Source organism: Pan troglodytes, chromosome 13, assembly GCF_028858775.2.
Source record: "Pan troglodytes isolate AG18354 chromosome 13, NHGRI_mPanTro3-v2.0_pri, whole genome shotgun sequence".
Lineage (NCBI taxonomy): Eukaryota > Metazoa > Chordata > Mammalia > Primates > Hominidae > Pan > Pan troglodytes.
In genome coordinates, this window is record NC_072411.2 from 83,600,732 (window position 1) to 83,625,965 (window position 25,234).

At 36.2% G+C, this 25,234-nt stretch overlaps 1 protein-coding gene across 5 annotated transcripts in view; it reads right to left on the reverse strand.

Annotated features, from left to right (window-relative positions):
• The window catches only part of CERKL (ceramide kinase like), a 119,308-nt gene that overhangs the window by 28,074 nt on the left and 66,000 nt on the right, over window positions 1-25,234 (reverse strand). For 4 of the 5 annotated variants that reach the window (XM_016950127.4, XM_063790622.1, XM_016950129.4 and 1 more), the window contains 2 exons: window positions 7,649-7,780; window positions 170-233 (listed from right to left, as the gene is read on the reverse strand). In XM_016950127.4, the coding sequence (XP_016805616.1) occupies window positions 170-233; window positions 7,649-7,780 (196 nt within the window). The remainder of the gene's footprint in view (window positions 1-169; window positions 234-7,648; window positions 7,781-25,234) is intronic. The other variant, XM_016950128.3, reaches the window with a different exon arrangement.

Genomic DNA, 25,234 nt, shown 5'->3' on the forward strand with positions numbered 1-25,234 from the left:
CCATGTCATATTATCATTAATTATTATTACATAGATATGAACAAGATAGAGCCAAAGTACATACATTACAAATATTTTTAAATGTTAGGTTCCAAATATATAGCTAAAACTAGTGAAGGTATTTAATACATAAATGATATAACATATATTGATTAATAATATAACCTACCCATCAAATCCCTGGAGTTCACATTCCTTAAGCAGTGACAGAGCGTGCCCTTCATATTCCATTACTATTAAAAAAACACACACACATATACAAAGTGAAAGTTTTAAACAATGATCACACTTTTTAACTTGTTCTGGCAAAATAATATGATAAACATATGGTCAAGTCATAAAACAACATTTATTCTTGAATATTTATATTTTAATCATGGGCAAGAGGACTAAGTGTTACTGGCCTGATGTTTTATAGCTTTATGTAAGAGAAGGTCATATATTTGTTTCAACTACATAAGTCATTTGGGAATATCCCACGCATAGTGGTTACCCAATTTATCCTGGTGCCTGTTTAGTATTCCCTAAATAAGACACATGTCCTTTAAATCAGAGGCTTAGGAGAAGCAGTATTTTGGAAATAAGGCATATTAGCTGGCATTGAACAGTCAATGTTAAATCGGTTTGGCAACCTTACATGAATAAATTAGTCAAAAGGTTAGTGTAAGATTTACAAACCAGAAGAATGTGTACTGGAACTGTTAGACTAAAAAGAGGAAGAGTTGGATGTGAAAATACAAAGTAAAGCCAACACCAGTTATAAGAGACCCAGACCCAAGAAGGAGGGTGGCACACAGGCCCACCAGAGCTCAGACCCTCCGAGGAAATGAATCTGTCACTCTGTATCGCTGTCTCCACAGTCACTGATGCCCTATGCAGTATCGTAAATGCCAGGGAAGACAGGATAAACGGGCACACTGCAGATGGCACCAAGCATCACAACCACATTTAGCATTTTCCAGGGCAGCTCTGCCAGAAGAGACAGCCCAGCTGTATCCACCCATCAAAGATTTCTGCTGACTGACATGACATTGCAGATGGATTTTTTGTGTAAGAATGTGTGTCATTATATGCAAGATTACATTAATCTTTCATGCTTGTCTGTCCCTGGTGCCAGCATGGTTCAAGCTTTTCCTACAATGTTTTTAGATATTGTTAAAAATTATTAGTCTTGGTGTCTAAAAGAATCATTCTGTATCCAGCAGTGTTACATTGTAATTCTCCCATAGCTTATTCAAAATGCCATTAACACTCACATGAATAAAACCTCTTTATATTAAATTCCAATCAGAAGAAAGCCATAATAAAACTACATATGAAACATTAATATTAATAAAGTTGAAAGGTTATCAAAGAAGATGTGTGCTGATCATTCATTTATAACTACAGCAAGTACTTACAACCTTAAAATGCAAAATAAAACATCTTACATATACACATTAAAAATAAGAATATTATGAAAAAATATTTATGCTAAGAATCAGTTCACCAAGCCTTACTTTTATACCAAAGCTTACATTGGTAAAGTTTTTCAAATCCAATAATGAGCTTTAGAACTGTGTTATTATTGAATGTTATTTTTATTTTTTTAATTTGTAATAGTCTTTTTTTGATATTGTGGGTGGAATTTGATTATACACTAATGCAACCTGTCTGAAAATAGCAATTTTTTAAGTAACATTGTAAAAGTTCAATAAAATCAAAGATCTAGAACAAAGAAACAAAATGAAAAGAACCTGACTATCTACATCTATAAAATATATTAGCAAAATGAACAAAATGAATTAGTCTTTGGCCTCAGGAATTTGCATTCTGGAGATAGACAATATATGCTAATGAAATAATGAATTATAATATGAAGTAATAGGTGGTTATAAAAAACAATGTTAGGCAAAAGGATAAAGAGTGATCTGGATTACTATTTAAATATAGTAGAAAGGACCAAATATGTATTTAGACGGGCTATTGTGGGCCCTGGAATCAGTGACAGCCAGATTCAAATCATCCCCCTACAAACAAACATAAAGAAAGGATTGCTAGATAAATGTAATTTCAAAAAATGTAACCCAGCCTCTTCTTTCATCTATTTGCCTTTTCCTATGAGATTGCCAACCTGTGCTCTTTCTAAATAGGAGATGTGAAGCCTTCACAGTTTACAGGTCTTTGAACACAATTCTCACTGCTGGGAATTTCCCCCTCCCCTCTTTGGTGCGAATGCAACTTCCTCAGGAAGAGGAGAAAGTCTTAAGGTTGATATTCAATGTTGATGAGAAAATCACCTGAAATAAAATCAGGTGAGATTTGATTTGGACATAAGGAAACATTTCTTGGTTTGGTGATAAAATTCTAGTGTGGGATATGATACTGAAATGTCATTTTCTTTCTTGTCCTGTAGGTACTTTAAAGTTAGTAAGCTCAAAACAGAATCCATTATGTATACCTTCAAATATATTCCCTCTCAAATATATTGTTCTTTTTGTGTTCCATCATCTACCCCAAGACAGGAAAATGACTTCTTTCTAGAGTGTCCCTTTCCTCCACTCTCCAGAACCACTCCATGGCCAAGGCCAGTTGTTTCTGTCTTTAAATTATGCCATAGCATTCCTCCATTTCTCCCAGCTGATTCCCTAAATTAGCTGATTGATCTGATCACTAAATATCTTTCATGTGTAGACAAGTTAAGTATCTGTAACCAGAAAATCTAAAATCCAAAACGCTTCAACATCTAAAAATTTTGGAGCAATGACATGACGTTCAAAGTAAATGCTCACTGGAGTATTTTCAATTTCAGATTTTCAAATTAGAGAGATGCTGAAGTGGTTAAGTATAATGCAAATATTCCAAAAGCTAAAAACATCCTAAATCTGTAACAGTTCTGGTCCCAAGCCTTTCAGATAAGGGATACTCCACCTGTACTACAATAGCCTTTTATCTTGTCTCCCTCAAACCTCTCCCCCACTCTAGCCAGAATAACCATTTTCAGATACATATTTAATCATATCACTTTTTTGTATATACCCCATTAGTGAGTCTTCATCGTCCCCAGGTATAAAGTTCCAACTTCCTAACTCACATCTGAATGCTGGGAACAGGATTGGCCATATATACCCACAATTATTTAAGAGGTAATAAAAAGAATCTTTTACACAGAATTAACTTTCTCTCTAGCTAGATATGATGCATGAACATTTACTTTTCAGATTTTGTATTAAAATGCAGGTAAAATTGGAAGGAGTGATGCCTCAGGCTACTGGAATCTTTTGTGACACAGTTTCATTAGATGGCCTAGCTTTCTGCTGGGTAAGATTTAGAAAGGCAAGAGGCATTTCCAAGAAACGGAAGGCTTCAAGTAGAGCCATAAACAACCAGAGAAACACTATAAAGAGGCTTGTTAACAGCCATGTTAGAAGCGTGATTTTAGGAGAAAGAAGGGGAAAATGATAACAAACACCACCTTCTTGACAACTCTGCCCAGGAGGTAAAATTATCTGGTGACTAGGCACTCCCAAGAGCCCTGAGCTGGCAGAGATCAAGGTTTCCTTCAGATAAATGTCTTTGAGTATGATAATGACCATGATAAGGTCTAGCAGCTCTGTTAATGCAAAAAGTAACTGAAGGCGATGGAAGTACCTATCGTGAACAAGAGATGAGGGGCAGACAGGATATCCGTCTTCAAATGTCTCAATGACTCTTATACAATAGATGGGGCACATTTATTTCATATTACTACAAGAGATAACAACTCTAGCACATAAAAATTACAAAGAGGCAAATGTCAGCTCACAAGTTCTCATTTTGTATAGTTTATGCCTAGCACAAAGGTACTTGGCTAACGGGAATGATGGATTTGCAATCTAACAAATGACTTTAGGCTGAATCTAGTGATCTTGGGCTGAATATTTTTGAAATATGAATATTTTGAAAGTATGAAATATTTTTTCATAAATATTGAGCCAATATGCATACTAAAATGGTTTTATAAGCAAAGGATGAATTAGCCTGGAAGAAAGGGCACCTTTTTGTTAAGTCAGCACAGAGGAGGTGCCTTTTCTAATCTGCCCAAAGGTACAGTAACTCTGAACATTCATAAGAATGTCAAACAGTATTGTCCAGTAACAACGTACTCTGCCTCTAGTGTAGGTGGCCAAGCCAAAGTTGAGTGCCACACACCTGTGCTCCACCCACAAGGAGAAAACTGAACCATATGGCCTCGAAAGTTCTTTTCAGTCTGATTTCTCTGCTGCCTTAACTTTTTCACTGTATTGTTCTATGAATTATCCTATGGATCTCTGATCCTCAAAATATCTGTCACACCTTTAATGGTACAATCTCTAAAACTTGCTTTGTTTCAGAAGCAAGAGAAATGATATCATATGCCAGCATGGGCTTATCGTTCATACTCTTCTTTGATTTGTGTACGAATAGGTAATTAGGAAAAAATAATTCTTTCCAGGTTCTCCCAGAAGTTTTTCTGATGCTATTAGATAAGATACTACCTTGGTGGTGGTAGCAGAGTGGGGATGCAACTTTAGCACAAATATTTCAAAAGATGCTGATCTATATTCAGAAGTAGTTAGGATTTCAGCACAACCCAAAATGAAAGAAGTGTGTTTTTATTAATGTGGTAAGATCCATTTTTAAAATAAATTTATGAAAAAATTACAGTACCTTATAGTGTATATATCTAGCTGTAATTCTTCATATTATACTTCATATTTATATAGCACTATTTCCTAATTAACTCATCATATAGGGTTTATTTTGTAATTCCAATTCCATTTGGACTCACCCATTCACACAAGGATACATTAAAACAATGTCCCACCGGACATGCAGAAGATATGTCCTCTTTCTGCTTTACTCTTCCATATACTTTCAAATAAAGTACGAATTCGATCTTACTATGACATAATTTTTGAAACTGAAACTAACAGTATTATGACCACCTTTCTGTAGTATAATATACAAAGTTTCAAATATATTATTTCAACTACAATAATAACACTGTAAGATAGGCAGGAAGACTAAAACTTTTCAAATATTCACAGGTTTATTCAAGAAATATTTTTCATAAATATTGAGCCAATATGCATACTAAAATGGTTTTATAAGCAAATGATGTAATTTTATAAATTTGCCTGTAGGAGGAGTGTTAGGCAGCTAATAATTAGCCATTCTGCACAAATGTAAGTAAATTCTAAATTTGCTTTACGGAATATTCTATTGTTTTATGTTTAAATATGGTACTTAGTAATATTTACAAATTTAGAGAAAAAAATCCTAGAACATAATAGTTTTGTCTCCAATACAATTAAGAAGGAAAGCACATTTAGATGATTTCCTCTGCCTTAGTTCAGGCCTTGTATATCAGTTTTCTTGTCTCCAATCTCTTTTTCTCTCTTCCTTTTTAATTTTAATTCTGCTGGTGGAGTCATCTTTGCCAAACCAGATTGCAACACTATGATAAAAAAAAAATTTACACCAACTGTGGATCAATACATGATGAGTAAACTGCTGAGTGCAGCTTAAGGATCCATCCATAACCTGGAATTATACCTCCTGTAGTATACATTGTTGAGAGCCTTCCTAGAAGTCATTTTGCCCTTTCTTCTCCCTAACAGAATCCAGATTCAGCTGAGGCATTTCAGTCATCAGGAAAAGGGGATCTGCCCTCAGCCCCTGGGAAGAGTCTTGATGGTTAAATAAATGATTATTCCAGATTGACTGCGCTAATACAGTATCTGTGCCCAAACTTAAAAAAGGAAATTTTAATTCATCTTCAGGATTAAAGCATGTTGGGTCTCTCTTGCACACATATGCACACCTCTCCCCATCCCACTGGATATTAATAAGAAAGGATGAAATTCACTGGCAGCTATTTTATGATGATAGAGTAAGATTTCAGATAATGTCAAAACTGAGGAAAGTAGAGCAAAGTTATGGCACAAACTCTCCAGATGTATGGGTGTAACACACATGGACTCTCTCACATACACACACTCTCTCTCTCCGCCCCCTCCCAACTTTTACAGTACATGCCTGTTAGCCTGACTTCCTTCCCTCATTTTTTGTCTGCCTCTTAAAAACTGCCTAGTTCAAATGCTTTTCTTGAATCTTCCGATCAAAATATCACCTCTGAGACATCAAAGTTCTTTTATGTATACCCCAGTTATAATGGTTTTAAGCATTTTTTTGAATCTCTAATAATGTAGAAAGTCATCCAAGTATGATAGCTTATTCATCTCGCATCCTGCACAATGTTGAACACAGAGCAAGCATACAATGAGATTCCTGAAGTGAATGCTATATAGCAATATCCATGTTAAGCTGCTTTGTAGTATTCACATGTAAAAGCAATGAACAAAATAGTCATTGTGTATGCCAATATGTTTATTCAACTTTTAATTGTCTCACCCTAATACAAATCTCAAACTTTTCCTTCAGCCAATCTTTGGAAATCTTCAGTAGAAAGAAAACATAAATCTGAATTTTCTCTTTTACTTGTAAATCACCTCTAAATAAGCCGAAGGTCACAAACATGAAAGGTTAACTTCTTCACTATAACTTTATTTTAATTCAAAAATTCCTCTTGAGTTTTTCATGGTAGTTTCTCTCGAACCTCTATAGTTATAGGCACATTTCATGGGGGCTGACCTTCCTACAAACCTTGCTTTTTTTTTTTTTTTTTGAACTTTCTTCTACTTCAATCCATCAAATCACTAGGTGTAGGTTTCAATGATATTATTAACATCTTGAAACTTATCTCCTTTGTTTACAGCTGAGTAAAGCCACATCACTGTGAATCCCTTCCCTAGGAATCTATAACTGGGACTAGGAAGTTCCAATTGCACTCTGGGCTTGTCCCCTGAGTAGGCTTATTTTATAATACTTTTCATCAATTAAAATTTATTGCAAATTTCCACTGTTAGCGAAGCCACATAGAAATAAAGCTAGGAAGGTTGCGATTCTCCATAGCATCGACTCTTCTACTCAGTTCCCCACCATACGAAAATAAGTCTCAAAGAAACAAAGAAATGTGACTACCAAATTAAAAAAATCAAAAAGGATATTACTAATCATCTATTAAGTTTAGCATTAACAAGTTTCTATTTTCCTTGGCACAAACCTAAGTACATTTCTTAGTTTAGACAACGAATTTAAGCTTCTAGCATCTCTAAATTCATCTATTAATAAAACCAGCAGTTCAGTGCTTAGTTTTGACCTAACCAGCAGGGGTCAGAGTCAGAACGAAAACAACCCAAGGAAGAATTCCATGGAAAGACATCAACTATATAAGTGAGCAAAAAATCAATTTCTTGCCTAACTGCAAAATTAATGTGTAAGTAGCAAACATCTCCATGAAGATGTAAACAAGTATACAGCTTCCTTTGTAATTATATCTAACAATTGTTTAAGTCTGAAAAAATATCTGAAAAAGTTCTGAAGAGAAAATATTAATATTCTAATAAAAATAACAACAAAAATAATTAAATTATAACCCTCGAGCTGGCTGCAGTAGGTTATGAAGACGTAAAAATGCTATAGATATTACAAGTAGTTTCCCAAGTTTGCATTAAGGACAAATTCAGATTATTTTGCTTTTGTATGTTTTTGTAGATGGTGAAATTATATTCTGAAAATTACTTACTTGTTACATCAGTTTTTATTCCTGCAAGCTTCAACAGAGGTTCAACCTTCTCATAATAAACCTGGGTAGCTTCTTTTTTGTGACTTTGGGGGTTAAGGAGTATTTTTAATGACTTCGGTCTGTTTGGAAAGCCTAAGAAGAAATTTTAAAGACAAAGTTGTAAAGTCCTTGTCATCATTTTTTTTCTTTCCCTTTAAAATGACACACAAGTCTGTTAGAATGTTATATGCATTTAAATAGTATTTGCTATTTTTATTTGAAATTCTTGCAAGAGTATTCTGAATATAACTTTATTTGAAAACATTTTCCTAGCTGTGAAATAGGTATATCCCTCTTAAAATAAATCATGAGTTAGAACAATATATTTAATTTATGAAGGAAGATGCAAAAAAAAGAGGCAACTTTGTGAATATTAGGCAGTGCTATGTGTATTTACCAAACCACAATATATCAAATGTTCTTTTAGCATTTGTTTCTGGAAAGAAAGCAATGGACTGTAACAAATAGAAGGGTACATTTCCTCTCCTTAGCTAAATGTGCTCATTATTGGAATTGGGCACCCCAGTGACCCCAGGGCTACCAACGCCTGACCTACTGATGAGTCCAGTGCAGAACAGAGGAAGCAGGGATGGGTCAGTGTCAGTACCAAGTGCAGTGCATGCTGGGAGTTAAAAAGAGGGTTTCGGTCAGAGTTCAAGCCTGAAAAGGGGCCAGGGGAGAAAGAACTCTTTTGGGAATTGGGAAAGCAACGCCTCTCAGCAGGGATTCAATGATAGTGCTGCCTCACAGTTGGGGCTGAGATTTGATACTACAATTTTCTGGGCTTGCAAGATGCTTATCTCTTCGAACCCAGTTGGAGCAGGTGCAAAGCAAATTTTCTGTTGTTAGGAAGGGGCAGGAGGGACTGAGGAGCAAAAAGAAAGCTGACAACCGTTTCTTTTATGGTAAGCTGCTCTCAGAGGGCCATGTTTAAAGATTAAACAAGCAGTTATTAACATCTATTTTTAATAAAAACCATTACTAAAAAGACAAGTGAAAATTGTCCACTACAAGAAGTCAGTGTTTCATACATCAAGTAGAGAGAATATTTTACTTCTCATTATATTTGATACAATAAAGTATTTCAACAGGACATACTGTTTTGATTTTAGGGAGAGTTTTAGACGAGGAAGAGATAGGGTCATGATAAACTCCTTAAACATTCCTGGTGAAACTGCCTAGGGCCCTTTTTGGTAAGAAGCCTGCATCAGCCTCCAATCACCCAGGCCGGAAACCTCAAAACCGTGCTCAATGCCTTCCTTTTTCCTTGCCACCTTTGAATGAGTGCTCAGATTCATAAGATGGTAGCCACTTGCTTCCATGCCTTCTCCCTTCTCCCACTGATGTCCTCTGACTTGGGGACCATGCCCAGGCATGCTGGCTGTCCTCCCCTTCCACTGCATCCTTTGGCATCACAGCTCTGGTCAGTGCTGCACACTTCAAAGGCGGCTATGGCTCATTGCTGCCTGAAGAGCGAGCCCAAACCCCTTAAAATGACATTCAGAATCCTCCTGCTCCCAATCCCACTCACTCTCCTCGCCTTCCTCTGTTACACGTGTTAAAGAAACATGTATTGAGCACTTGTGCTAAGTACTGGGAAGAAGGGCCAAGGGATTAAGAGATGATTCGTGCTTTAAAGGAGGAAGATGTATCCACAAAGACAGACAGCACAAAACACAGAGGCTGGTTAACAGAGAAGGACAAAGTACAACAGAGTGTGTGAGAGAGGGTGGTTAATTCTTATTAGGGATCTGGAAAAGGCTTCAAGAGAAGGGAGTATCTGAGCAGGGTTTTTGGCTTGTGCTGTTTTCACCCCCTAAAATTTCCTCCCTCATTACCCCTCATCCCACCCCTGAGCAAAACAGCAGGGGTGAAAATTTTAGGCAGTGAGAGCTGCCTGAGCAAATAAATGGAGCTAAATGCAGAGGGTTTTTATGTTCCATTTCAACTTCCTCATCAAGGTCCAAAACCACTGTATTATTGCCAAATTCCTAGTCTGCCGGGCCTTCCTTTGTTCAGGCAGTTTTTCCTTTATGCTCCACCCCATCCCCACTTTTGTCAAAATTTTACGACTTTTCAAAGCTCACTTCAAACAACACTTCCTCAGTGAAGCCTTTCTTAATCAGCAACAGAGTTCACCTCTCTGAAGTTTGTCTCAGAGTAAGGCTTCTCTGCTCACACTTTACTCTATGTTCCTCTATTACTGATCTTTATTCTATTTACATGAAAGGACACAGATGAAAGACTCAAACTGAGACAATACAATATTGAATAATAACAGTATTATACAACATTGAATTTCTAAACACCCAACTTCATGAGTAATACTGACACTAAACAAACAAAAGATGAGAAGGGAACATTCTGTTCTATAGGATAATATTAAGGTAATTAATAAATATAGAAGAATTATACAGTGAGAAAAATCACTATTTTCAGTCATCACAATAATTACTGATTCAGGCAAGAATCACCAATGGGTGCCAAAGCCATCCAGTGACAGTCAGTTGGGGACAAAATATTTATATATTTAAACTCTGTCCCTCATCACTCTAATTATTAATACAAAGGGCACACTTTTAATGGAGACTAAAGGCATGAAAATTAAATGCAATGTGTGATTCTTGATTGGGTTTTTAAAATATCATGCAGGACAATATTGCTGTCCTTTAACCATGAAGGACTCAGCTTACTTTTACCGAAACACCACGGGAAAAGAAACTTGCTTAAGGCCCAGAGGCCAAGTGTCAGATTAAATATCCTGATTAAGTTTACTTTACCTGGTAAACTTATTGGAATGCCCTGCTTTACTTCTCAAGCAGGGGTAGTCCCAATAAGGACAGTGTTATCACACACAGAAAAATAACTTTTATTTATCTTCCTATATTCATTCATTTATTCACAAATAACTGCATGCCTGCTCAGTACAAGGCAGGGTTCCAGAAACTGAGGCTCTGTCAGTGAACAAGAAAAGCCTCTGCCCTTGTGAAGCTTCCACTCTAATGGCACAAGACAGAAAGGAACAAGAGTATGTCATGTGGTAATGAAATACATTCTAAAGACAAAAATGAAGATCACCAGTAGTGGGAGAGAGGGAGAGGAAAGGTGGGCGTGACTTCCTGGCCAGGGAAGGTCAGATCACCCTCGAGCCTTACAGGCATTTACAAGGACTTTGGCTTTTGTAGAGAAAGAGGTGAAGCATGGTGAATTTCAATCAATGAAGCCATATAACCTTAGGTGTTGAAAGAAACACTCTGGCTGCTTTGTGAAAAGTAGATAAAGTAGGGCCAAGGGCCAACAAACAAGAACAGTTGCAATACTCCAGGTGGGAAATGGTTGTGCTTGGACTGGAGTGACTGCAGTGGAGGTTAAAAGTTAGATTCTACATGTATTTTGAAGGTATAGCTGACAGCATTTGTTGACTCTTTGGATATAGTATGTGAAAGAGAAGAGTTAAGGAATATTCAAATGTCTGGCTGGTAAGGGGAAAGTAAGGACTTAAGATGGGTGAGTACTAGTGAAAAATTGGTAGATTCAAATTGTGGTCTCAGAGAAAGTTGTCAGTAATGACAATAACAAGATCTAAGGAACTGGCATATTCATCAGAATTACCTGAAGTGCTTCTTAAAACATAGATTCTGGGCTCCAGCCCCCAGAATTTTGGGCTTAGTAGTCTGGGGTCTGGTCTGCGGATTCATATTTATAACAGGTACCCAGGTGCTGATGATGTCTGCAAAGGGACCACATTTTGAGAACCAACATTCTAGAAATCATCCTCGTTGAAGGAGAGGAAGCCAAAAACTGAAAGAATAGCTAAAGAAACATAACATTTTAACAGGAGTAGTGTCAGAGAGAGTGAGAGTAAGATAGAGTTTAAGTCTACAAAGAGTAAAGAAAATGACTCAGTAGTCTGCACAGGACTGCAACTAGTAGTGCCAGCTAGAGGTATCTAATGGATTGAGCTTCAACACTGAGAACTTTTAAGAGAGGAAAAAGGATTTATGGTCTCAAAATTTAAGTGAGATGGAAGGAAGACATTAAGACATTGACAATATCTCCAGGACCAGTGGTATGAAATGTATGGCAGAGAAACCAGTTACCACTTCAGAGGACTGCAAGGAAAGCTATACATTCCTGGGAAAGCTGGGTCTCTATTACAACAAGAATGTGGGGAAAATTATTTAGAAAGGAGGTTGAAAATAAAGGAGATTTTGCTAATAATGGACAATTCCAGAGGGTAGAGTAAAATGGTGTCTGGAGTTAAGGAGGGTTGGGGACAGTGTCAGGCTAGGGGATGTACAGAGACTTAGAGGCATGGGAGGCCAGGTGATGAAGGGTTTTAGGCAGTGACATGGGGTGGAAGAGGTAAGAATTGTTTGCAGCAGTTATGGTTGGCGAGTAAGGCAGTAGGGGGAAGGGGTCTTGTCCCAAGCACATAGAGCTCTAAGAACTTGTCTTCCCTCCAGCTAATGTCAAAGCTGGGAAAGGAGCAATGCTGCCTGGAGCTGAAGGAGATCCAATGCCCCTTTCCCTTTCAGCAGTCCTGGAAGTCCTGGAATCTGAACCTACATCTGTCTGACATGGCTATACTTTTCACCAAGTGACCTCGCTGCAAACATTCTATATTTGAGAAACCCATGCTCGACTGCTTTCTCTATAGGTAAATCATACACATGCTACAGAATTCAAAATCACCTTATTTAGTGCATTCACTGATATCTAGTTTCCTTCTTGCACAACAATCACTGATATCACTTTGAGAATCCTTCTAGAAATATATCTATATACACGCATATATATACACACACATGTATATATATACACACACACACACATATGTATATATATATGTGTGGGGGGGGTGTGTGTGTGTGTAGACAGAGAAAGAGAGAGAGAGAGAAAAGAGAGAGAGATGAATGGTGTCTTGCTCTGTCACCCAAGCTGGAGTGCAGTGGCATGATCTTGGCTCACTACAACCTTTGCCTCCCAGGCTCAAGCAATCCTCTTGCCTCAGCCTCCCAAGTAGCCGGGACCACAGGCATACACCACCAGACCCAGCTAATTTTTATATTTTTTCTAGAGATGGGGTTTTGCCATGTTGGCCAGGCTCATCCTGAACTTCGAGTCAAGTGAATCACCTGCCTCAGCCTCCCAAAGTGCTAGGATTACAGGTGTGAACCACCATGTTTGGCCTTGTCTAGGAATATTCTATGCATATACAAAAATGCACGTATATTCTACAGCTTTTCACATAGACAGCAGCTTCCCTACACGCTATTCTGTATCTTGCTTTTTCCTTTTACTGTATTTTAAAGATGACTCCATATCACTACATAGGATGCCATCTCACTCTATCTAAAGCTGCCTCATATTCATCTGGATGAATTTACTTCAATTCTTTTGTATGGATGAGTCCTTGAGGATAAATGTTCAGGTTGTTTCCAATCTTCCTTTACTGCAAATAACAATGCAGTGAATGCTACTCTCCATCTATTTGATGCAAAATGGACAAACTTCTGGAAGTAGAATCACTGGATCAAAGAGTATGTACTCTTAAGGTTTTATCATATAGTGTTAAATCACTCACTATAGAAACAGCAGAGTTGCGACCAAAAGTGGACACTTGAGTAAAAGGAAATGGTCTCAAATCTTCACTCTGTCATTTATTAACTGTGTGACTTTGAATTACTTGTCTAACTTTTCTTCAAATTCCTCACGTGTAATACAGAAATAATGGTACTTTCTGGATAAGTTAATTGAGATAATTAAATGTAAAGTGCTTAGAAAAGCACCTGGCACAAAGTATTCAGTAAATTTTTCTCTTATTACTACCAATTTACACTCTACAAGGAATTTAGATTGCCTGTTTTCTTACATCCTTATAAACATAAACCCACAGTATGTTCAAACTTTTTGATCTTTGACAAATGAAAAGTGAAATACTGTATGTGACTCTAATTTCAATTTCCATTTCTCTTTTCATGAGAGGTTGTAAAATTTTGTAAATGTTTAAGAGTTATTTTTTCCATGAACTTTCTATGTATGTCACTTGCCAATTCTTCATATTTTCTTTGTCAATTATGGCAGTACTTTACACAGTAAGAAAACTAGGCTTGTTATGAGTTACAAATGCTTTTCCTAGTGTGTCATTTGCCTTAATAACTTATGTTTTCTCCATACTGAAAGTTTTTGCTTACACGGACCTATATTTGAATTTATCAATCATCTCTTTTATGGCCTCTGGGCTTTGTATCATATTTAAGAGTCCCCTTTTGAGACTTAAAAACTGCATTTTTCTTCTAATAATTTTATGGTCTCAATTTTATATTTTCAATTGTATCTGAAGTTCATTTTGATAAAAGGTAAAAAGTTGGGATTTGACTTTCATTTTTTCCAGATGGCTATCTACCTATCCCAACATTATTCATTGGAAAATCCATCTTTCCCCACAGATTTTAAATGCCACCTTTAGAGGTACTAAATTTTTGTATGTGTTTGGATCTCTTTCTGAACTGCCCATCTGAGATCCACTGATCTATTCATATGTCAGTACCATCTTTTAAACATTATAGTTTTATAATGACTTAATAGTCAATAAGACTGGTCTCTCATTACTTTAAAGAATTTTTCACATCTATTTTTGCTTATTTTTACATATGATCTTTGAAATAAGTTTGTCTAGCTTAAAAACATTCTCCTGGTATTTCACTGAGATTGCATTAAATATAAATTATCTTAAGATCAAATAATACTTTTGTGATGTTCAATCTTTCTGTATAGAAACATGGTATGTTTTTCCACATAAATAATCTCCTGTGTCCCTCAGTACCATGTTAAACATTTTAAGATAAGTGGTGAACAATTCTAGGTTTATCAGCTTTTTGTTGCTGCTGTCAACGTGTTTTTCCCCTAACTCATCTCCTAACTGGCTATAGCCTGCATATATCAAAACTATTGATTTCTATACCTAGCCCTTTCCTTAACTGCTTAATTGTAGGCCTTCCCTTTATTCTCTTGGATTTTCCAGGTTAACAATTATTTTATCTGTAAATAATAATCATTTATTTTCCCCTTTCCAATGTTCATACCATTCATTTTCTTCAGCAGTCTACTTACATTAGTTCCACCAGAAAAATTTGACTAATAGTGCTCATAATAAAGGACATTCCTGTCAGTTCTAGAATAAGAAAACCTCAAATGTTTCTCCATGTAGGCTTTAAAATATGATAAACATATTTATCATGTTGATAACCATATCCATCTATTCTATTAAGAGCTGTTTGACATTTATAAGTAACACTGATCTCTAGTTTTCCTTTTTGAACTTGCATTGTCAGAATTTGGTATCAATTTCATGCAAGTTCTATAAATAAAATCTGGAGTTTTCTTTCCTTTTCTATCCTCTAAAATAGTTTAAATAGTATAGAAGTTTTCTGTTCCTGTTCCTTAAGGGTATAACGAACATCTCTGTGAAAATATCAGTCTGGTACTTTTTTAGAAGTACCAAAAAATGCCCATTTCTTTGGTGTTAATTGATCTGTTTAGATTTCCTATGTCTTCTGGGTTCAGTTTGGTCATGTTCCCTTTCTTAGACAAGGTACTCACTCATTTTACCCTGCTACAAGGAGGCAACCCAGGTTTCCTCCTAGTTTCTAGACATATAGTCTTCCTCCTGAGTAACAGTAGCAATACTATTTCTCCCAATAATCAAAATTAATCATCTTTGCCAGCGTAGCATCTTCATTTTTTTCATTTGTTGTTTCAGTTATACAGTTCAGTAATGTGGCCAGGTTATTCTAAATGTCCAGTTCAATTGAACGACTATCATGTTCCCATGTGAAAGTGTTGTTTCCTCACACTAAAACCTCAGTGTATCAGCAAAGTTCAAAGTTGCAGAGGCAAGATGAAAAAATATTTTGAACATGTGATTAGATGTGAAGTAAAAGACAACACTTCTACCTCCACTTCTTGATTCATAGACCCCTGTATTATGTTTATGGAACTAAAAACTACTTTAATGTCACAAGGTTTCATCTTCCAGGTAGAATACAATATGCTACAACAGGAACATGTAAGACCAGTGAATCCTGTAGTTGTCAGCCAATTGCCTCACTTATTTTGATGTGAATGAGTCTCCTGATCAAAAGCAATATTATATAGGATGTCATATTATTGAATAAGGCTTTAATAAGGCCATGATGTTATTGCTGACAGAAACATGGTGGGCAGGGAATGCAAATCCAAACGTACAGTAAGCATTCATCGCAACAGTGACAAACCACTGACCTTCCATAATGGAGCAAATCCAATGCAATCAACCTGCCACCAGGTGGCTGGCTGGTTGCTCTGGGACATGGTGCCATATCCAGGGCTCAAGGTTGATCTGTTTTCAGGTAGAACACTTGGCAATAGTGGCAATTCAATCAACCTTGGTAAGCAGCAGTGCTTATTAAATCCATTTATTTCTCCCATCCCTGCACCAGTGCTATTTTAAGAGTCCACTGCATAAGCCCTGAGGTTGCTTTGCAGTGATGCCGACTAACATCTGTAGAATAGGGCATCTTGCCTACCTATTTCCTCCTCTGAATGAATTTTCTTTGTTGAACGTTTACAAAAAAACATAAATCTCATTTTCTGTTCTTATTCTGTGAAAGTATACTTTCCACCTCATACATCTTTGTCACCAATCTTTCTCTTTCAACTCAACTAATTCACCAAACTCTGAACCACTGTCCATACACTGATAAACATCAATCCCTTGGCCATCACACCTTGACAATTAGTATCAACTGATTAAAATACCAGCCCCACTATTTGATGGGGGAATATTCTTGAGTGGGATTGTAATGCTTTAGTAGCTCATTTTTGTTGTATCATGCAGAACCATCTCTAAACTAGGTTCCTTTTATTTCCTTCAGTGTGCTGGTCGTGGAAAATGTTTCATGAGGCTGCATATGTGTGGTGAAGAGGAAAAAGCAACACAGCAACAGTTGTAGGCCATCAGTATATTTAATGTACTATAGTCATATCTTCTTACCCTTTAGTAGTAGTATTGGTATAAAATGCCTTTCTACCTAAAATAGCTAGAATATTTTATTTTATTCAACTGAAATATTGTCAACATATATATATATATATATATATATATATATACATGTTTTTTTTTTGAGATGGAGTCTCGCTCTGTCACCCAGGCTGAAGTGCAGTGGCTGGCGGGATCTTGGCTCACTCCAACCTCCGCCCCCTGGGTTCAAGTGATTCTCCCGCCTCAGCCTCCCAAGTAGCTGGGATTACTGGGATTACAGGTGCATGCCACCAAACCCAGCTAATTTTTGTATTTTTAGTAAACACAGGGTTTCACATGTTGGCCAGGCTCATCTTGAACTCCTGACTTCAGGTGATCCGCCCACCTCAGCCTCCCAAAGTACTGAGATTACAGGCATGAGCCATTGCACCTGGCCTCGTCAACATATGTTTCTAATAGACATCTCAAACTTAACATATTCAAAACTGATATTCTGACTTTCCCACCAAACCTAGTCTATCTATCCACAGTCTTGCCCATCTCACTAAACGACCACTTTATTTTTCCACTTTATCTTTGCTCAAGTCAGAATCTTTAGTGCCTTACTGTGAAAACTAGTAATTAAAAATTGCTTAATTAGTTAACTAAGCATTTATCCTACCTTTTTAATATGCACTATATTTCTGGGTAATCAAATAACCCCAGTTGCGAAGTAACATCCATTTAAAAATAAAAACAAGGCCATTCATTTAGAAAAAAAAAAAAAAGATTGAATTAGAAAGTCTCCATCTTGCCATCCCTAATTAAATAATTAGTTCAGGCAAGGATGATCAATGTGTGTTAAAACCATTAGGTGAAATATTTATTGAAAACTAGATATCTCTTCCCTACCCACCCCCCTACTCAACAAATTATCTAGTAGTTTCACATGAAACATTACAATAGAAGGATCAGGCTGTCACCTCCTTAGCTTAGCCTCATGAATAGTGAAATAGTCAGAATTAAGTGCTACCTAACATTAAGCACTACAACTTATGAAGTATTCTTGCCCAAAGTATCAAACATGAATCTCAGTAAGCCTTTAGATTGAAAATTCAGCTTAGAGGAAATACAGGCAACAGAACAACAAGTTAAACGATATCACAAAGAAGCCATCGGATAGTGGTACAGCAGTAGTGCTCAAAGTATGGTCTTCAGAATGAAAGCCCAGCATCACCAGCAGCTCACTGGAAAGAGCAACTGAATCAAAATTTCTGAGAGTGGGGACTAGTAATCAAAGCTCTCCTAGTAACTCTTATGTATGATAAAATGTCTGTAGGACAAATAATCTAGTCTCTTCCATAAGTCAATGTCAGAGAGAATAAAACATATGAAAAAACATGTTGTAATGTTATAGTTTAAATGTAATTAGTTAAATGAATGATTCTTGATTAGACACTAGTTGGTAAAAGTTAACTATAAAAGACATTATGGAAAATATGGAGAATTTGACTATGGACCAAGTATTAAATGTTAATAAGCAATTATCATTCATTGATTTGGCAGGTTAATGATATTTGGTTATCTGAAAAATATCTATTTTTAGAGCTACACACTGCTATCACAATATCAACAATTTACTTTAGAACACATTGGCAGAATAAAATGTTTGAAGCAGATATAGAAAAATGTTAAGATCTGTAGAATCAAGGTGATAAAAACATGGGTGCCCATTGGAATACTGTTTATATTTTCTATATGTTTGACACTTTTCATAACAGAATATTCATGTCATCTTTGACTTATCCTCTTAATAACCGCCATATTGGCCAGGCATGGTGGCTCACTCCTATAATCCCAGCACTTTGAGAGGCTGAGGTAGGAGGAATGCTTGAGGCCAGGAGTTAAAGGCTACCCTAGGCAACACAGAGAGATACTGTCTCTACAGAAAAAAAAAATTGGCTGGATACAGTGGCATATGCCTGTAATCTCGACTACTAGGGAGGTTGAGGTGGGAGGATCACTTGATATCAAGAGTCTGAGGCTTCCATGAGCTATGGTCACACCATTGCACTCCAGCCCGGACAACAAAGCAAGACCTTATCTCAGAAAAAAAAAAAAAAATCTGCCATGTCTATGTTGGTAAATGACATGTTCTATCTGGAAAAATGAATCCAAAATCTAAGCATGTCTCACCATCTCTCCCACTCCCAGCTTAATTTAAGTCACCATCTTTTGCCTGGATTAATCCATTTTTCATTTAACCTGTCTCCTGCTTGCCTGTTTCAATTATTCCATCCACTCATATACACCACTCTCTCCACTTAGTGGCCACATATCCATTTTAAAAGGAAATTATGTTACTTTTCTATTAAAATCCCCAAATAGCTCCCCGTTTTTTTTGTTTTTTTGTTTTTTTTTTTTTCAGAATAAAAGTAAAAACTCATACAAAGCTTGTAAGGCCCTTCATGACCCACCCTCAGCCGCGTTTGTGACCTACTCTTTCCCCTGCTGACTCCACTTGAACATGACTTTCTTGCTCAATTCTTTGCACTTTTCGTTTCCTCTGCTTGGACCCTGTTTTCCTTCATATATCAATATGGCTCTCTTTCCCCATTACTTTCAGCTTTCTTCTAAAACTCCACAGTCAATGAAGCCTTCCTTGCCCACTGTGTATAGAAGAGGAAATATTTTCATCTGATTGCCTGGTAGTACATACCATCACTTGACATAATAGAAATACATTTATTTGATTTTTTTGAATTCCCCCTCTACCACTAGGATTTAAGCTCCTTGAGGTCAAGAACTTCATGATTCTGCTCTCTGCTATGTTTACTAGTTCCTAGAATAGTGTCTGGCACACAGTAGGTGCCCAATAAATATACATAAATAACTAATATTCTTTTAAAAACCCCAAATTAAAAAATAAATTATAAAGCTGTGATTTAAACTGCATTAAAGAAAACAAAAGCACAACACTGCAAAACAACCATTTAAGCAAAAAGCTTCTCTTTAAATTGGTATTTTATAAAGGAAGTCTAAAATTACAACTATTTCTATTAATTCCTAAAATAAGACAAAAATACTTAATAAAGAACCAGAGTTATCAAAGTTAAGTTTTCTGATAGGTATCTAGATCCCTTAGAAAAAATATTTAGCATGAAAAAACAAGCAACCCCTTATTACTGCCAAGTTTTAAAAACAAAAAAGCAATTCAGTCTGTATCTCATGTCTACTCCTTATATCTACAAACTTAAAGTCAATAGAAAAATCATATTTGAGAACTGGTAAAAAATCTTTTCTAAATTAAAACTCTAAATTAATAGTAGCATTGAAAATAAACACCGACCCTTTTGCTCAGAACTTAAATCAGTTTGCCTTCCAGAAACAAATCATCAGTGATAATAAAAATCAGACAGTGGACCTGAAAGCAGCAGCCCGTATGAGACTAGTTTGTTTTGAAAAGCAAGCCCATTGCCTTATCCTAGGCTTGAACTCAGAGTGCTGTCTCTCATCCCCATCGGGGCACAGAGCTTCATCATCTCACAAGAGAAAGGAAAATGCAAAAAAGCAGGTGGCCCAGGGGATGACAACCAGTAAGGAAAGATGAAGCCAAGACAAAATTCACCCTCTGAAACTGCCAAATGATGCAGTAAACCTATCTCCCATGAAAGGAACTGTAACAATAAGACGACCTTAGTCACTAGGTTAGGAAGGTAAGAAAAAAAGCCTTTAGATTGCAAGAAAATTGATAAAAAGGGAACAGCTTAATTTCTTTCATGAGAAAACAGACACACATCCTAACCCTCTTGACTAAACAATTAACATTTTTAGGTGACCTAGAAATAAAGTATAATGTAAGGACTTATGTAAAGTCATTAGGTACAAATAACTCTCTGGAAAACATTTTTAAAATGCTCCAACACAAGGCATCAGGTAGTCATGACCTTGCTCTGCTCTCATCCAATTATGACAAACTGTTTAATATGAAAGCTATATTGAGACATCTAAATCCCCTAAACTCCTTGAAAAAAAAAAGATGAATTTCAAAGTGGTAATTATCATTTATTCGTAACTTGACAACAGTGTAAGCATCCCCCAAGTAGACAATCCAAGATTAAAATATAGGTATAATTCAACATTAATATGCAACTGACTTGGTTCTCAGTCCTTTGGTAACTTCCCAATTCATACTCTAGAGTATAGACCTTTTTAGCACGCCAGTTTGCGATGAACCAGCAATGTAAAACAGAATGGCCAACTGTTCCTCTGTTGGTAACAAATGTGCTAATATATACTAGTTTAAACTTGATCTATCAGTGAGTCAATGAACCGTGAAGGGTGGGGGTTAATCAGGGTGTTCTCCAAACAAAGGCTCATGAGAGCGGCAGGGACGCCACTCCCAGACTCACATCTGTGCTGTTTTGAGTGCAGCATGATGGAAATGGCATGGTGTTCATCAAAGTTAAGAGCCCAGAACCTTGTCATACTCTTGTGTATATTCACCACTATTTTACACAGAAAAGCAACCAAGTTGTTGCAAAGATAAAACCCAAACACAGGAAATAGAAACCTCAGTTAACCACAAGTCTCAGGAGCTATTAATATTAAACTATGCCCAGTTAATGTGTAACAGTGATGGTAAAAGCCTTTCCTACATAAGATCTGACAACTTTCCAGTAGAGGTCTGAGTTAGAGATATTTTATATTGGCAATTTATATTAAAATGCATCAATTTCACCTTATTATCCACAAAAGCTTATAGATGCAGATCTTTACATACACAGATGAAAATAATTTTAATGCCGTAAGTCAAAGTAAAAACAAAGCCATGTAACTTCTAAATTTACATGCAGCCCAGCAATGTAAACATACCCCTGTTTCTAATAGCTAAAACTGACTGAACAGTAATTAGCAGAATCACCTGCTGCCGGAATAATCACCTCAATACTTCAGAATTTAAATGATAAAAGAGCTAAGACTATTTAAATAGAGAGCAAGAGAACAGCGAAGAAAGAAGAAAAATTCAGCCAAATGTGTCATCCATATATCTTTATCATTTTTATCCTGATATAATGAATTTTTACTCATTTTAGAAGATGCTATAGAGTAGACCTATTTAACTATATCACTTTTCCTAATTAAAAATCCAGACTAAAAAGAGATACACGTAACTGGCTTTAGGAAATTCTTTTTCCCTACTCTACATAGAAGTCAACCACAAAATTGGTTAAAATAATTAGCATTTAAATACAATTAACCTCATAAAAAATCCAATTCAAATGAGATAGTTGTATATTTAATCCTTCATGAACTAGAAAATTATAAAATTATTAGAGAATACTTTTATGAATATGTTTTACCTTAATGATTTTATCAATTAAAAAGCTTTTTCAAAGTATCCTTTCTGGATCATATGTAAGTAATTAGGTGTGGCTTTTAAGATAAATTTTTAGCTATTTGCAGGGCCTCCAAAAAAAATAATTTTTAGCATTCCAAGAACATATGTTCCATTATAAAGAGTCGTGAAAAGATTTGTGTACTATATGTTGAAGATCAATTAGAGAGTTTAAAATTTTTAATTGAAAATAAACTGTATATTTATCATGTACATCATGTTTTGAAATATATATACATTGTGAAATGGCTAAATTGAGCCAATTTACATATGCATTATCTCACATACTTATCATTTTGTGGTATGAACAGAAAATCTACTCTTAACAATTTTCAAGTATACTTTATTATTAACTATACTCACCATGGTATACAATAGACCTCTTGAACTTCTTCCTCCTATCTAACTGAAATCCTGTATCCTGTGACCAACATCTCCTTGATCCCTCAGCCTATCGCATACCCCTGGTCACTACCATTCTATTCTATTTCCATGAGTTCAACTTTTAAAATTCCACATATAAGAAAGATCATGTGGTATTTTTCTTTTGGTGGCTGGCTTATTACACTCAGCTAATGTCCTCCAGGTTCAACCATGTTGTGGCAAATGACAGGATTTCCTTCTCTTCAAAGGCTGAATGGTATCCCATTGTGTATACACACCATATTTTCTTTATCACTTGTCCATTGATAGATACTTAGATTGATCCCTTATCTTGGCTAGTGGGAACAATGCTGCAATAATCACTAAAATACAGATCTCTTCAATATACTGATTTCATTTCCTTTGGATATATTGCCAGTAGTGGAATTGCTGGATCATATGGTAGTTCTACTTTAAACTGTTTGAGGAACCTCCATTCTCCTTTCCATCATGGCTATACTAATTTACACTGTCACTAACAGTGGGCTAGAGTTCCTTTTTCTCCACACCCCACCAATACTTATCTTTTATCTTTCTGATAACAGCCATTCTAACAAGTGTGAGGCGATATCTCACTGTGGTTTTAATTTGCATTTCCCTGATTGTTAGTGATGCTGAGCATTTTTTCATGTTGTCCATTGGTATGTCTTCTTTCGAGAAATGTCTATTCAGATCCTTTGCTCATTTTTTATTCATGTTATTTGTTTTCTTGCTATTGAGTTGTTGCAGTTCTTTATATATCTTGGATATTAACCCTCTGTCAGATGTGTGGCTTAGAAATATTTTCTCCCATTCCATAGGTTGTCTCTTCACTCAATTGACTGTTTCCTTTGCTGTGAAGAGCTTTTGGGTTTGATGTAATCCAACGTACCTATTTTTGCTTTTGTTGCCTGTTCAAGTTCACATCTTAAAAATGATTGCCAGACTTAAATATAAATATTTCTATTGGTGTATCCTTTCTACCATATTAAGAACTGTGGCTCCCAACAACAAGGCATCTGCCCATTTGCCCAATTGTATGATGTATAAAAACTACTTTCAGAAAAGTGGCAGCCAAACCACTAAGAAAAGTAAACTTGCTGAAATGAGTTCAGTATTTATTCGCAGCTCCTTTTTTGGCCCCCTAGACTGAAAGTATATATATTTCAAGTACTGTGTTCAAAAGTTACTTGGGTTAGCTTTTTCCACCTTTCGTAATAGTAATATTATTGCCAGACCAATGGCATGAAGTATTCAACGGCATGAAGCTTTACACCTATGTTTTCTTTCTAGGAAGAAAGGATACACAAGTAAAAATCTTTATATTTAAGTCTTTAATTCATTTTGTTCCAGTCTGGGACAAAGATGGACTTTTCAATAACTTGTTTTGGGACAACTGGGTAACAACTATTTGGGAAAAGATAGGATCAATACCTTCTACCATACAAAAAATAAACTCCAAATGGACTAGAGATCTAAAATTCAACTATGCAAGTACTAGTAGAAAACATGGGTGAATTTATCCATAAGTTGAGTGTAAAGAAAGTCTTACTACAATGCAAAAGCCAGAGCCAATAAAGAAAAAGTGTGTAAATTTAACTCCACAAAAGGTATGTATGTATGTATGTATTTAGAGAAATGGTCTCACTCTGTTGCCTAGGCTGGAGTGCAATGGCACAATCACTGCTAACTGCAGCCTCGACCTCCCCAGGCTCATGTAACCAGCCCGAGTAACTGGGACTACTGGTGCATGCTACCACACCCAGCTAATTTTTTTTTTTTTTTTTTTTTTTTTTTTGGTAGAGAGAGGGTTTTCCCATGTTGCCCAGGCTGGTCTGTCCAGTTCCTTGGCGCAAATGATTCAACCACCTTGACCTCCCAGAGTGCTGAGATTACAGGAATGAGCCACTGCACCTGGCCCATAATGGTTTTGTTTATATATTTATTTAATTTTGAGACAGAGTCTCACTCTGTTGCCCACTCTGGAGTGCAGTGGCACGATCTTGACTCACTGCAACCTCCAACTGCTGGGTTCAAGTGATTCTCATGCCTCAGCCTCCTGAGTAGCTGGGATTACAAGCATGTGCCACCAAGCCCAGCTAATTTTCTTCTATTTTTAGTAGAGACAGGGTTTCACTGTGTTGGTCAGGCTGGTCTGGAACTCCTGGCCTTAAATGATCTGCCCACCTCAGCCTTCCAAAGTGCTGGAATTACAGGTGTGAGCCACTGCACCTGGGCCCATAAAAGGTTTTAATTAAAAACTTTGCATGAAAAAAAAAATCGTTATAAAAGAAAAGTTATATATTGGGAGAAAAATATTTGTAACATATCAAATAAAATGGCTAATATTCCTGAAATATAAAGAACTTGTCAGAATTGAGGAGGAAAAAAACCAAAAGTATTATGGAATATGGGAAAATAATATGAAGATAATTCACAAGATATTAAGAATAGCCCTGAGACTAGCTGAACTTGAAAAGATGCTGAACTTTAATGTATTAAAACTATATTGATATACCATTGTTTACCTATCGCATTGGAAAAATTCTAAAACATAAAAGTACTTAAAATATACAATCTGTTGGTGAGGCTTTGAAGTAATGGACGCTGTTATACGTTGCTGGTAAATATTTTAAAAATGATATAAACCCCATGGAAAGGAATTTATCAATATCTAACAAAACTACACATGTGCTTAACCTTTAACCCAGAAATCAATGTCTAGAAATTTACCAAGGTACGA